The 15,888-nt window shown below is 34.5% G+C and overlaps 1 protein-coding gene across 3 annotated transcripts in view; it reads left to right on the forward strand.

Annotated features, from left to right (window-relative positions):
- LOC129942221 (laminin subunit alpha-2) overlaps window positions 1–15,888 on the forward strand; it is a 359,876-nt gene that overhangs the window by 93,489 nt on the left and 250,499 nt on the right. For 2 of the 3 annotated variants that reach the window (XM_056051073.1, XM_056051076.1), the window contains exon 1: window positions 1,570–2,797. The exons of the other annotated variant lie outside the window; for it this stretch is intronic. In XM_056051073.1, the coding sequence (XP_055907048.1) occupies window positions 2,326–2,797 (472 nt within the window). In that variant the 5' untranslated portion in view covers window positions 1,570–2,325. Of the gene's footprint in view, window positions 1–1,569; window positions 2,798–15,888 lie in introns of those variants that run through there. 3 annotated transcript variants of the gene reach the window in all.

Consider the following 15,888-nt stretch of genomic DNA (forward strand, 5'->3'; position numbering starts at 1 on the left):
ACGTTTTTTTTATAAATCAAAAAAACTGAAAAAAAATTGTCACCTCCAAAATTTTACGACTTAAATATGATTTCATCTCCAAACCAATTTTGTGCAACGAAGAATAATGTTATTGACATCTGATAAAATTTTGAGAAAAATCGAATTGTAAGTTTTTTATATAAAAAATAAAAATCTAAAAAAAATCATTACTCAAAGTTGGAAAAAATTTGAATTAATTCAAATATCTTTTCAAAAACTTGAAATTTAGGCTTTAAACTTATTTTATATATAAGAAATTTTGTTTTTAACATTCTGAAAAATGTTGAGAAAATCGAATTGACAGTTTTTTTTATAAAAAAATAAAAACCTTAAAAAATTAATAAAAGTTGGTAAAAATTGATTTTCGACTCAAATATCTTTTCAAAAATTGTAGATATTGGCTTTAATTTACTTCTATCTTTCAAAAAATATTGTTGTCAACATTCAGTTAAATTTTGAAAAAAATCGAATTGACAGTTTTTTTTACAAAAAAATTAAAAACCGAACAAAAATTAACAAAAGTTGGTAAAAATTGATTTTCGACTCAAATATCTTTTCAAAAATTGTAGATATTGCCTTTAAACTACTTTTATTTTTCAAAAAAAAATTGTTGTTAACATTCGATAAAGTTTAAAAAAAAATCGAATGGACAGTTTTTTTTACAAAAAATACAACTCTAAAAAAAACTTGGTAGAAATTTACTTTCGACTTTTCAAAAATTAAAAAAACTTATTATTTTAAAAGAAAATATTGTTTTCGATATTCAGTAATTTTTATATAAAAATCCAACAGTCGGTTTTTTTTTCATAAAAAATAAAATCTACAAAAAATAGTACGCAAATTTGGTAAAAATTGATACGAGTACATATAGACAAACCTTTAAGCAAGACAAATGGACAGACGGGATGGGAAGTTATCAGTGTGGGTCGCATCCCAACCTCTTTTTTTGATATCCGTTTTTTTAATATTCAATATTAGTTAACTTATTATTTATTTGAATTTGTTTTGTGTTTATTTATTTATTTTGTACACACTTTTGCTAAAAAAAATATATCTATCAAAAACTGTAGGAAGTTCATAAAATTGTTCTGTGAGAATCGTAGCTTTAATTAATAATATTTCAACAGCTTTTAATTTAAATTAAGAAAGGATCAAGGTCCTTCACTGTTACAAATAATAGAAATGGTTATAACATTTTAAGATGTGTCATACTTACCTTTTAGACCTCATTAAAAATTGAAAAGAAAATCATAAAATACCAACATACATTCCACATGCAATCCACATTTCTTTTATGATAAGAACTCCAACCCAAACATGTCGCAAATGAAATGAAAACCACATCTGTTGTTGTCCGATCTGTCATCCTCCTCAAACCTGCAACATCAAACCTCTAACCTCAAACATGTTCCAATGAAAGGGAATTCAAAGAAAATTAAAGTTTACTTAACTGATCATTGGTTGTTTTCCCGGTGCAATGTGATCTGCAAGATCAGTCTTCGGTTAACATTTGTTCGTTACGGTTGAGATTCCTGTTGAAAAATAAAATAAAATTAAATAAAAGATGATCAATTTATGACCTGTTCGTTCCGTGTCTGTTGGTTTTTTTAAGTTTTATTCTTTCTTCCTGCATTTTAGTTTTTATTTAAAATTAGACAAAATAACGATAATTAGTGAATAAATTTAATCGGCATCGGGTACTAAGGTTTATTTTATGATCGTTTTGTCGTGATCGTTCATGATCTTGCACATGGTCGTCGTCGTCGTTGTTATTTTGAGTCTAATATCCCTCGATTCATATAACTGCCGCCTCTGACGCGGCAGCTCCCGTACGCTAGAGAATATCATCTCTTCCAACTTCATTATCTTCTGCTAGCGAAAATTTTGAAAACCAAAGGATATACGAAAATAGATTTTTTGGCGACGAAGGCGTCGTTGTCGTTTTGGTCGTTCGTCGACGCACCGTAATATACGCGATTTTGGTTGTTTTTGTTTTGTTTGATTTTTGAGATTGGATCTGCGTTTTTTGGTCCACAACAGAGGCGACGCGTTTTATTTTTTATTTTTTGGCACGATCACTTTTCGTTGTGTGTGATCAAAGTGATCTTTTTTGTGTCTGTTTTAAATCACACGTGCGTGTGGTGTGGTGAGAATAAAAAAGGATCTCTCTCTCTTATAAGATCCTTCGGTTGTGTCACAATGAAAACCAAGTGTGATTTTGTGTTTTTGAAGTTTTAATGAAAGAATCATAATCCCAGTGAAAATATTTATTTATTCAAAAATAAAATACCTACCTTAATAAAAATGTGTCCTTTTCGAGTGGCATTAGTTGCCACAATTTTAATATCCCTGTGTTATGCCAAAAGTTCCCCAGCGGAATTCCTTAAGAGTGTTAGCGATCATGATCGTTTTGTGGATTACGATGATCATGAATCGCATATTGTCTCCTGGACGGGTGAAAAAATTTCATCGAGTAAAAAGTCCTCGAATCATCGAAAAATTTCAGTGAGAAAAAACAAAAGTGGATTAACCATCGAACGAAATTTCCCAACAGGATTAGCTTCTCAAGACGATGGGCGTGGTGGTGCTAGTGAGGAATTACTACAGCACCAACCGCCTCCTTTGGCTTCAACTTATTTGGAATCATCAAGATCATCATCATCGTCAACATCAACATCGTCATCATCAACATCTTCGTCAAGTTCTTCATCTTCGGGTAGGAAACGGAACCAACGTAAGCGTGGACGAGGTCAACGTCAGAAAATGAATAAAAATGGTAATAACGGAAATTATATTGTTAACTTTATTTTATGTTTTTTTCTTAGAGATGATTTAGTGGTTTTGTTTATACCTTTTTGTTTACATTTTTTATTTGATCGGTTTATTTATTGAGTTGCAACATATCACTTGTTTTTTTTTGATCGAGGTAAAAATGTGTGACTCGTGTGTTGTTTTTATTTTTTAGTAAATAAGAGAATGCAACATTAATTTGGTGCAGATAATGAGATATAATGACAACTGCATTTACGGTATCAATTTTGATTAGTATAATTATGTACATACAGTGTTGGCCAAAACAAAAGCAACTTTAATTGTCTCGATTATTCAATAATTAAAAAAACAAATTTAGGAGACAGTTATTGTCTGTTTTTGTTTTTAAAATTTAAATAAATATTTATAGTTTCTAATGGAAAATAAATTAAAGTTGCTTTTGTAATAGTTCTTAAATATAGTACATCTAGTACAAATAGTTTAATATTAGGCTCAAAACAAAAGCAACTTTTAAAAAATATATTATTTTAGTATTATGACGAAAAACGATACATCAAACAAACAGATCTTTTCGAAAGCATCTAATTGTCAGCTCGACTGACAACGAAAGAGAAACGTCATTCTGGTTTTGGATAGCAGGCAGCGTGATTCGCTGTAGCTAAAGTAACTTTTTGTAAAAGCTCTTGTTTTTAATCACTTTAGCAGATCTCCGAACTTGGAGTCAATTAAATTGCTATTTGGGATACTTTCCCAAGCCAATTCAATTTGATTAAACAGATCGTTTTAATTTTTACAATTAATCCTTACAATTCGTTGATCTACAATTTCGCATAGATTTTCTACTGGTTTTGAGATCTGGGAACTGTTCTGCCCATTGTAACACGTCAATTCCGTTTTCTTGAAACTGCTAAAATATCCATTTCAGAGGCAACTGATCCTCAGAGTCTGGCAGCATTATATTTTGCCAATTGTCACGTTGCTTAAAACGATCCATTGTACCATCTTTTTGGTGAATCGTTCCCAGTCTATGCTCTGAAAAATATCCTCACACCTTTGCGTTAACTGTTCCGTGTTTAACAGTAACTTTTGGTGTAACGTGGATTTAGTCACGTTTATGTTTAGGTCGAGTTGGATTCGTATTTCTCTCGATGATATGAAAGCGTTTTTTTGTTGTTTTTCTTGGTCTTCCACATCGATGAATCGGTTGGAATTTTTTTTTTGACACTCGACACCAAGTAGTGTGGGATTCTTAACCATTAAAACCACCTCTTCATCAGGACCAATCTTGAAGGATCGACTTACGATTTTTCTTTCTTAATTCTGTACAATCACTTTGGGGAAAGTTTAAACTTTTAATACTTTCCCATGTTTTTTTTTAGACCATAAGCATGAGGCTTGGTTCTCCTTAATCTCCGAACATGGTTTCTTATATTCAAGACGGACTCCATTTCAGAATTAGTATGACTTTGCAGTCTCTGGTTGTGCGATACAGCGTATTTTTTAACAACTTCTGTAATTTCTATTTGTAAGTCACGATGTAGATCGGTATTTCTTATGTACCAAGGTGCATTAACTATTTCACGAAGGACTTTGTTTTGGATTTTTTGGATGATTTCGGTGTTTGGTTTCTTTGTACAGCCCCATAATTGGATTTCATAGGCCCAAACAGGCTTTAGTACTTGATTATACAGCATTATTTTGTTTTGGATTGATAAATCAGAGTTGTTATCAAGCATTCCAGTACATTTTTCTATATTTCAAGTTTAGTTCTTCTCTTTTCTTTTTGATGTGCTCTTTCCACTTAAGCTTTGCATCCAAAGTCATTCCAAGGTATTTGTCGTATTGGCGTTTATCTTTTTATTGTAAAGTTTATATGTGAAGATTTTGTTTCATTGAGTGTGATACGCCATTTTTCGGTCCAAGCTCTCACTGTTTCGACGGCATTTTGTAGCTTTACTGCTGCCTTAAAGATACATTTGTCGGGTACCAAAATTGCGGTTTCATCTGCAAAAGTAGCCATTATGGTGTGATTACCAACTGGAATATCCCTTGTGTATAGTAAATACAGGGTAGGATCTAAAACACTTCCTTGTGGTACACCGGCTTCTATTTTCTTCAATTCCGAGTATTCTTGATCGTACCTTACTCTAAACAATCGGTCTGAAATGTACGATTTTAATATTTCCAAGTACTGCCTGGGAAGATCCCTTTTGCAGCTTGTACTCAAGTCCCTCATGCTAAACCTTGTCAAAAGCTTGAGCAACAGCTAAGAAAATAGCTGAACATACTTGTTTTTCTTCTAATGCTTTTTCTATTACATCCGATATTCTATGAACTTGGTCTATCGTGGAATGTTTATTTCTAAAGCCAAACTGATGGTTTTAAAAAAGTTTTGCCATAATTGGTATAAGCGATATTGGTCTGTAAGCCGTCACTTCTGTAGGTGGTTTAGCTTGCTTTGGTATGACAATTACTTCAGCAATTTTCCAATGGTGCGGGGCATACCGGTGCTTAAGGCATGCGTTTATTATATATTTGAGTTTTATGAGCAGTAATTAAATCGTAACCTTGTGATTTTTTATTTGGTAGTTGATGTAAACACATACTTTTTATTTCTTTAAGACGTACAATTGATATTTCACTTTTATCTATCTTATCAACAAACTAAGTTATTTTCAGCCGCGTTTGATGAGTATGGCTTAAAAACATTCGCAAGATGTTCAGCGAAAAGGTTAGCTTTTACTTTCGGGTTACCGATCCATTTCCCATCTTGAGATTTCAAGGGCGAGTTTTGTAACTATGGTCTTTTCAGGCGCTTGGCTGCTTTCCATAGCAAAAAATCGTTAAATTCCTTTTGGAATGACTTTGGATTTGTAAAATTGTATTAATCGCCAAATCACAGATTTTGAAATGGAATATTTTTCCCATATTTTAATTTGATTCATTTCACTTTTGTATTCTTTTATAATTGTTTGTTATATTTCGTTAGAGTATTTGTTTCCGGCCATTTACAAAAGTAAGCTAAGAACAATGATCAACTAAATAACACTGAATAAATAGATTCAACTGCACTCGTTGGCGAATACCTTCAATATGAGCAATACATTTTGAAGTTAACGGACTAACTTTTCTCTATTCATAAAAAAAGAGAGATAGCAATAAAAGTAGCTTTTGTTTTCACTAACATTAAATTTTTTTAGGGGGCTAACTTTTCTCTATTCATAAGAAGAAGAGAGATAGCCATAAAAAGTTGCTTTTGTTTTCACCAACACAAAATTGTGTAGGACACTTACTTGTGTGATCACAAAAACTATATTCTCTTGTAGTCTATTAAAAAGTACATACTCGTACATAATTTATTAAATTTTGGAAACAATTTAACATGATTTGTTAAAGTTATTAATTTTTGAATGGCATAAAGTTGGAGGTAGTTTTAGGTGGTAATGTTTCGCCCAACACTGTACATGCTCAAGATTGAAATTTATGTTGGCAGATGTTTATAAACAGAGAAAATTGCCACTGTATTTAATTGTATCCAATCTTTTGGTATTATTTATAATGAAGGCTTCATTTAATCTGATTAAAATTCCAATGCAATTTCAGTATGCAGCTCAGCTTATTCTTAAAACCGATATCGCTTAACTTCTTTCTGCTTTGAAGTTTTAATTTAATTTGATTTTGAACCCGTTTAGCTAGTTTTTTTATCTTATAACTTTCTTTTAGACAAATAAGCCGCTTATATGTCAATATCATATCAAAATCTTTTTTTAAATTGACAAAAAATTAAAATTAATTTGAAATTAAAAGCTTAACATTTATAAGTTTTTATAATTGAATTTAAACTTTTTTTTTGTTGGTTTTTAATTAATATACCCTACAAAAGTTAGTTGTGAGCGTTAAGTTTCGATAAAGTTAACTAAATACAATCAAATTGAATAATTTATTATGTTAATGATAACATGAATTTAAATTTGAATTTAAAAAAAAAATGCAGTAAGCTGCTAATTTCCTACTTCAAATTATCTTCAACAACCTGAAAAGTGTAATATGTAAAATGTCAGATTTACATGAGTGTGACAAACTGTCAGAAAATGATATGGTAAAGGTGTTAAACTTTAGCCAAACTTCTGGTGATTTTTTCAATTAAGATTAGCTTAAAATATTTGTTTTTGAAAAACAGGTATTTTTTCTAATTCTAAGCTAGGTTGAAATTAAGTCATGCAATTTCAGCTTAAGAATTAATAGTTTGTTCCATATCATTTACAAGGTGTGGACCATATACAAGTTTGTATTTATTAAGTCAATAAAATGGAAAAATGCCCATCCAATCTTTTCCTTAAAAATTCAGTTAAAATATTTATAGTATTTCATAAATTTTTCAAAAAATCTTTTTAAATGGTTATACCTCACGTGCCTTAAATTAATTTTTATCATTTGTGGTGAAGTTTTTGTTCTTATATCAAATCGACATGAAATTTATTAAAAAATTAATATTTAAAACTGTAATTTTTAAAACTTGAGGAGATAGTTAAAATCAAAATTTATATTCGAAATCAGCACTAATAATGTTGTCCAAAACGTATTTTTCACAACTATGAATTAGTAAATTCAAGCTTTGCTCAAAACTTCATAAAGAGTCAAATAATCTTCAAAACTTATGAAAATTTCCAGAATCTAAATAAGATACTATTTTTATTAAAGTTGTATGTGGAAGACAGAGATTTGTACCTTGCCAAATCATGCTACAATTTTGAGTTTTTGGCTTAGCCTTAAAAATCTCGTTTTTGGTTGTCTTAAGCATTTTTAAAGCCAAACAACAGGCACGCCAAGCGGCGCTGTATAAAAGGACGAGAGCTGCTCATGAGCTCTATGAACAGAAGAGGCAATAGGAATACCGACTTTTAAGAAGAAAAAAGAGAGGGCATGAGAAGCGTGCGGTCGAAGATGTTAAGAGGTTCAAAAGCAGGAGTGAAGTTCTAAAGTTTCATGAACAGGTGAAAGGAGAACTAAAGGTTGTAAAGACTAAAATGAACACATCATAGTGGAACCGCAGTCAATGCTTAGTATATGGAAGGACTATGTTTGCAGACTATGTTGGATGGCTTGAATGCCGAGCTCTTTAAAGCAACTGGAGATAAGTTGGTTAACTTATCTGTTATATATGGTCGGAAGAAATAATGCCCGATGAATGGAACGTCAGTATTGTTTGCCCGATCCTGAAAAAAGGAGACCCTCTAAACTGCACCAACTATAGAGGAACCAGTCTACTTAAAATCGCCTAAAAAATCTTCTCTGCCGTAATATGTGAACGTCTAAAGCCCATCGTCAACAACCTGAAAGGTCCTTATTAGTGTGGTTTAGACCAGGAAAGTCCACAAATGATCAAATATTCACATTACGGCAGATCCTGGAAAAAACCCAAGAACACCAAAACGACACCGACCATCTTTTCATCGATTTCAAGGCCGCATATGACGCCATCTATAGGGACGAGCAGTATAGAGCCATGTCTAGTTTTAGCATCCCTGCCAAATTCGTCCGTTTGTGCAGGACGACCATGGAAAATTCACGCTGCTCCATAAAGGTTGGAAACCACTTAACAGAACCTTTCGATGTCAAAAAAAATTTTAGACAAGGTGATGCGCTGTCATGAAATTTTTTTAACATCGTGCTTGAAAGAAAAGTGCAGAGCTCACACGTCAACACTAGAGGCACTATCTTTCAAAAGTCTGTCCAATTACTAGCATATGCTGATGACATTGAAATCAGCGTGATGTCAATCGGGCTTTTGTGAGTATTGAGGCAGAGGCGAGAAAAAATTGTTTAACTGCTGTCGTTAAGAAAGGACCTACAACCCCGACGTCAAAACGTCACCATCGACAGACGTAACTTTGAGGTAGTCAAGCACTTTGTTGCTGTAAAGTCAGAAAACAACACCAGCGCTGTGATCAAACGCAGAATAACTCTTGCTAAAGGCTGTTTCTTTGGGCTTTGAAAGCAATTGAGTGGCAAAGCCCTCTCTAGGAGGACCAAAGTGTCGCTATATAAGACCCTTATCATCCCCGTACTGCTATACGCTGCAAAAGCATGGACTATGACAAAAGCGGATGAAAGCACCTTGGGTCGTTTCGAGATAAAAGTCCTTCTTGTGATCTACGGTCCCGTAAGCATCGAAGAGGAGTGGAGTAGAAAATGGAACGGCGAGCTGTACAGCGACGTAGACTTAGCCAGAAGGATAAAAGTCCAACAACTAAGATGGCTGGGTTACGTAGAGTACATGGAAACGAATGCTCCGGCCTGGAAAGTCTTCGAATCCACACCCACAGGACAGCGCAGTAGAGGAAGACCGCGGATCAGGTGTTGCGCACAAGTGGAAGTGACGCCGGCCAATTTGGAGCGCGAAACTGGAGACATCTAGCTGTACCGAGCTAGATGGAGAAGTTTGTTGGGTGAGGCCTTAGTTCACCCAGCGCTGTAGCGCCACCTTAAGCAAGTAAGTAAGTATGATGGTTTCTTATGGCTGTTTAGGCTTTAGAGAAATTACATCGTTTTTTCATACTATCAAAGTTTCAAAAAGTTTAAAGCCATCAAATCATCAAGAAGGCTGATAGTGAGCTATATGTGGGAACTCGGTGCACAAGATAGAATGTGTTACGCAATCCTGGATGATTCCGATTCAAGGGACCTATAACGAATCTCTGAAAATTCCGTTTCCCTCGGAAATTTTGTTCCCAGAGAATTTTGTCCTCATCCGTATATTCCCTCGAAGTACATTTCTTTTGAATTTAGTGCAATGACGGCTCAACTCCCTAAAATTTTCTGTCCCGGTAGCAAATATCTCCTAGGGAAACTTTTAAGGTTCATTGAGAGACATCTACGAAAATGTTTTCTGTGCCACAGATGCGACATTTTTTCATAGTAGCAGTTGAGTTAAAAATGCAAAAATATGATTTTCACGTGTCCGTGCTTCTTCAATTGCTGAATCAATTGAACCTTTTTAAGTAAATAATCTTAGATTTTTGAGAGAAATGTTTGTCCACAGTTGAATTGTAAATCTGTTGAGATTGCTGCAAGTTGATGAAGTCAATGAATTCAATCTCACTCTCGTCTACAGCAGTCACATTCACTGAGACCATGAGTTCTGTCCACAAGTACACTAGTCTCAAGACTTTTTTCTACAAACGTGCCTACAACAGGCTCGGTTTCCAATACTTTTTTCCAAAAAAAATACGCTGTTAACTACTCAGAACTCACTTACGCAAAGGTATGATATCCAATTTCTGTCAAAATTTATGTTTGTGCGGGAAACAGTGTCAAAATGACTTATGATTTAATTGGCCACCGCTTATACCCCATTCTATATAAAGCGAGAAATATCAAACGCTGAATAAAAATATTAAAACGATATTTATTTCATTGTTGATTTGGAGAATGACACTTAGTTGATGTGAAAATGTCAAACTCATTTCCACACAAATTTTCACGAAAAATGAGTGGATTCAGCTGTTTGAAAGTGGTTGAAACTGAATGCTAGCCTTAAACTTTTAATCTTATCACTTTTAAAAATTACGAATAAGAAATTCATAATTTATTTTAATTTTGACTTAGGTAATGTGAAGTTCATCTGGTGAGTTTCACAATTAAGTTTTTAAAACGAATGCGAAATGTCAGTGGTTAGAGTTGACTCATCAAGAATAAAATTCTTAGAACTTTGAAATCGACATTTTCTTGCAACCTAAACTGTTATAAAACTTTGTGTAATTTGAACCATAACCTAAAGTGAATATTCTTACAAAAAAAAAACAAAGTGGTCTAAGAAGGTCCATGGAATGTAAGAAGGTATATGAAATGCCCTAAGGATCTCCACATCACTCCATTGGTACTTAACTGAACTTGTATAGAAAAATTGCTATAAATTTCCATTTGGTTGCCCCCTTTTTTGTCAACTTCATTCCATCCAATATACCAATATATATACACTAACCACTTTCCAACGCTCTTGAGAACACTTCACTCCTAAGAAGGATGCAAACCACAAATATAATGGTCATATACGAGTCCTTATTAGCGCGTGTCCATATTTGTGCTGTGGCAATGTGTTCTCCATTACATGAGAGTCCACTTCACCACCATCGCCACCACCACTTCCAACACCGACTACCGCTGCCACTGCCTCATCCACAGCTCTGGTCTACATTGCCGTCTTCAACTTCAATGCAATGCGACATAAAACAGATTTCCTGTTTTGTAGCTGCTGGTACTGGCTGTTGCTGAACAGCTTAGCAGACTCCCTGCAACTGTGTTGCGTTTGTTGTTATATTGCGCCGCTTGGCATGTACTTCGGTTTCTATACCTTTACACCGCCTATGTTCTCCGTCCTCACCGATTTCCTCTCTTTATCTTCAGTCAGTCTTCTACATATACCAAAATGCAATCAAATTGGTCTTTGTTCTATTGTTGTTCAATGAGGAGGAAGAGGAGGTTCCTCCTGTTTTTGCCTTCTCGAGACCGCATTGGACCACACAAAAAAATTAGTTAGCTGTTTTGTTGTGGTTAAGCCGGGCTTATAGAGTTGTCCAAAAGTCTCGCTCGATCATTACAACTTTTTCTTCCGATGGTTAATTAATGAAATCAATGAAAATGTTGTTGCGTTGTTAATAGATTTATACCAATAAAACACGCAACCTTGGAAGCGGTGGTGGTCGTGGAACGTATCCGTTGCCACCACCATCTGCCACTGGCTACCACCACCGCCGGTCGCCTCTAATTTTAAATTCTTCATTCACTTAACTTTCTGAGGAGAATACATTAAGAAGAGGCTGATTGACAAGATTTTTTCCAGACAGGCCTCCTTCCACTTTATAGCTTTCTTTTGTCAGACTTCTGATGCTGCTGCTGCTAGCTATGGCATGTTGATGATGGGTTTACTGCTCTAAATATTTTGATTGAATCATCATCGTCCGTTGTCGGTTTTAATTGGTATTGTCGTTTGTTATATGAATAAATTTAACCTTAAATTTAGCCTAATTTAGGTTAATTAGGGGTTTAAATCTCGACCTTCAAAAACCTAAACCTATACTTATCATACTAATTTCACCATAAAAAAGTCGTGCTTCGTGGAGATTTGTCTGTCAAAATGTTGTCATTTTAGACAGGTTAACATTTATGATATGACTAATGCATTAATGTTGTAATAACAAATGTCTGACAAGGGATCTTTTCTTTTTTGATATGGGAAAAGGAGGTGGGAAAATCTATACAAATCATCATCAGAAAATCTCAAGAACAGAAATTGTTAAGTGGTCAAAAAACGCAATAATGTGTAAGACTTATATTGATGAGATGAGATTGTGGGAAAAAGTTATTATGATTACCTAAACAAGCTCCATCATCTTGCACACGATGCACGGATGCATTTTTTGGTCTTGAATATATTGATACCGCACAGTTGGAGTTGGAGTAGACAGCAGCAAACCAATCGACACCGACACGGTACAAGACTGACGACGACGACGAAAACGACGATGATGAGGAAGAATACCACGCAGGAATCTGTGAACTGTGAGAAGAAATATAAAAAAAAGTAAACAGACATGATGGAAAAGATAGAAATCTGTGAAAGAATATCTTTTTATGGTATCTATCATTTAACGGGCTATTGTGATGGAGGAATTTTTGTTTTGTTTTTGTTGTTGGTTTTATTCAAAAATTACACGAACAACTTATGGGAAAAAGGGACGGAGTAAGCTTTAAGGAGGCCTGTTGAAGAGGACTAATTTTCGGTGTCAAAAAGTGCCAAAAGGTTTCAACTGATTTTATACGCGTTTCCGTCATGTCTGCTGACAAAATCTGTCCAATTCTATTTGACCAAGCAAAGTTGAGTTGTAATGATTTCTGGCATGTGAACGCCGGCCGTGGTCGGCTAGGACGTAGTCTAATGCAGGTCTAATATTTGAGGACTTTTTCAAACATTTGTCGCAGGATATCGTAAAGGTTTTGGTGAAAGTTGTCCTCTAAGTGGTCAATCGTTTCCAGTTTATCGTCTTAGAGTAGCGACTTGACATATCCTCACACAAAAAAGTCAAAGCGGCGTCAAATTGTACGATATGGAAAGACAAATCACGGGTCTGTAACGTTAACTCTGCATTTACCAAACTTGCTTACTTACTTTAGGTAGCCCTAAAGGCCGGGATGGACCTGAAAATCAACCAATATGCGTCTCCAGCCAGGAAGATCCCTAAATAGATATCTCCAGTTTCGCACGCCAAGTTGGTTGAGGTCCTCTCTCACCTGCGTGCGCCATTTGAGCCGCGGTCTTCCTCTACTGCACCTTCGCTCTAGGGATTGTATTCAAAGACTTTCCGGGCTGAAGTTTTGATGTTTAGTTGCTCTACATGACCCACCAACAGTTCTTCCCATCTATTCACGCAAAGCATCCTAAGACGTTCTCATCTTTCTTTGACAGGGTTCAAGTCTTAGCACTATAAATGAGGACATCTTATAGATTATGAATTTAGACGCTCGAGAAAAGATCTTACAACTCTACTGCCTTCTTAGTCCAAAGAAGCTGTGATCAGCAAGAGTTTTTCTTCGTTTGATTTCAGCACTAGTGTCGTTGTCTAAATTATCAATGGGAACCTTTTTTCATACATACATATACATACTTCTTCTTGCCCTCATTAATCACTAAAACCATCTTCTCCGCTTCTGTTACAATTCTCAACAACGCACCACTGGCATCAAGCTTTAATCTGCGAATTATGTCAAGATCAGCTGTTACCAAACGCTTCCTTCAATAAATCAATTGTGACACGAGCTGTGTGACACTTTGCGCAGTCTTATTGAGACCGCAGCTCGATCTCTAAAATGTTCACCATTAATCGTAACGTTTTGGTCAGTATCGTTCTTAAAAAAAACATGGACCAATTTCTTCCACTAACCCACACCAAACGGTTATTCCACAAGGTCGATTCAAAAATATCAACGACTTAACTTACAATCCTTTCCGTTATTCTTTTTTTATTTTTTTCAAGTTTGTTACAATTTTTTCCTAGTTACACCCTTCCGTAGTTAACCTTAGTCATCCATCTTTTTGTGTACAACGCCGACGGCCGTACCGTCGTACAAATATGTCACCATCGAACATTTTAGTAAAAATTATTTATCAAAAAATTGTTGATTTTCCTTCTTTTAGTCTTTTTGTCCTTTCTTGCTTTTTGCTTTTGTAAGGACTTGTTTCTAGCTCCATTGTAAAGATTGACAATGTGGTAGTTCTCAAGCAGTAACTGCTATCTACCATGAATTTGTTGATCTTGTCGACTTTTTATGATCTTTGTTTGGGTCAAATGAAGTTTGGAAATGTTCAGAAAGCAAAGAGATGGTTTTGGAAGCATGTAGATCACTCAGAAAGAGCAATTGACACTTTTTTTAAATTAAATTTTAGATTTAATCGAAGACTACAATGACATAGTTCAACTTTTGGGTCTTTCAGCAATAGTCTCCTGGATCTTTTATTCTATATACAAAATTTAAATTCTTGCTGTTTTATTAATTTGTCTTTTAACAAGCCTAAGCCTATTCAATTGGTAAGGCTGTTGCCTGATCCCAAAGTGGTTGAATGAAGTTGATAAATAAACTGAATGATTAAAGTCTGTTCGCACATCAACAGAAGTGTCTGAACTTATTCCAAAAGAGCCCACAATCATGTAAATGTAATAATATAGTGGGATGTGAGGTATCATGGAATTACCGACCTTAATTTTTGAGAAAACGGAGTGTTAAATTCCCAAAAGTTTATCAAACAACAGTTTTCGAATGTGTTGTAAAGCCTCTCAATCAAACAAAGTTTAAAACCAAGCAAAAAGATTCTGCTCCGGCTCACAAGGCTAACACTACGTAAGAACACAACACATAATGTACCAGACTTTATATCACCAGAACATTGGCCAAAAATGGCTGGAAGTCCAGAGCTTAATAATTTGAATTACAAGCTGTGGTCCCTTTTAGAGGAATAGCCTGCTCTACTAGACAACCAAATATTGAGTTGTTTTCGTGATTCCTTGTGCGAGCTTATAAGATCCTTTTCGGTTCGTCAAAAACATGGTTTGGTCCAAATCAGTGTGGGTTCAGATCAGGGAATGCAACCAGTGACCAAATATTCACATAACAAAAGATCTTATAAAACTCAGGAACTTCAAATTGATATACAGTATGTAGTCATCAATTTTAGTACCTCCGATAACAACATCTAAATAGAAGAACTTTACAAACCAATGTCTAGTTTTGGCATTCCTTTCAAACTTGTCTATTTGTGCAGAATGACGAACACTACTCTATCTAGGTCGCGAAAAATCCCACTGTTGTTTTTTACTTAATACTGAGTGTGATCTTAAAATGTACCCGCATATGTTTTGGAGACGTAAATTTGACCGATATCACGCAAAGTATGCCCTTTTAGAATTCATCAAGACAGGGTCAATTTTGAACATGTTCGCAAATTTTTTTAAGACTGTCCTTAAATAGTTATTTTTTTCTGCAAAACCTCTTCTCTTTTTAACATAAAAAAGTGATAAAACAGCAATCAGTTCTTCGAGTTCTAAGGCCTCTATACTTGAAAATAAATGTTGACCGAATGCCATCATTTATGTTGACAAAAATATGTGTCTTATGTTTCCTATCCATTGTTTGCTCTTTTGAACGAGTCTCTAAAATGTTCTTAGTTTCAAGATATTTGGAAATATTGATACTTAACGCCAGTCCATAAGATTGTGATAAAATCATTAATTCCTATTTTACTACGATTCTCTACTTTTTGGTTGGATACATTCAAAAAACTTTACAAACTTAAGCAAGGCATTTGAAAAATTAAGACATGAAATTCTTCTTATTACGTTCAGTAAAATTGGATTTAACTACCGTTTCGCTATCTAGATTTCGTCAAATCTTAAAAGTATATATTATAATGTTATGTTCATGAGTAACCATTCATGTCAATTATGGTGTACCTCAAGGGAGTCACCTTGGTCCATTTCTGTTTATTTTATCTATTAATGATTTGCCTTCTATCTTAAATTATTTTTTATCGATTATAAAATT

The sequence above is a fragment of the Eupeodes corollae genome, chromosome 1 (genome assembly GCF_945859685.1).
Source record: "Eupeodes corollae chromosome 1, idEupCoro1.1, whole genome shotgun sequence".
NCBI classification, from domain to species: Eukaryota; Metazoa; Arthropoda; class Insecta; order Diptera; family Syrphidae; genus Eupeodes; species Eupeodes corollae.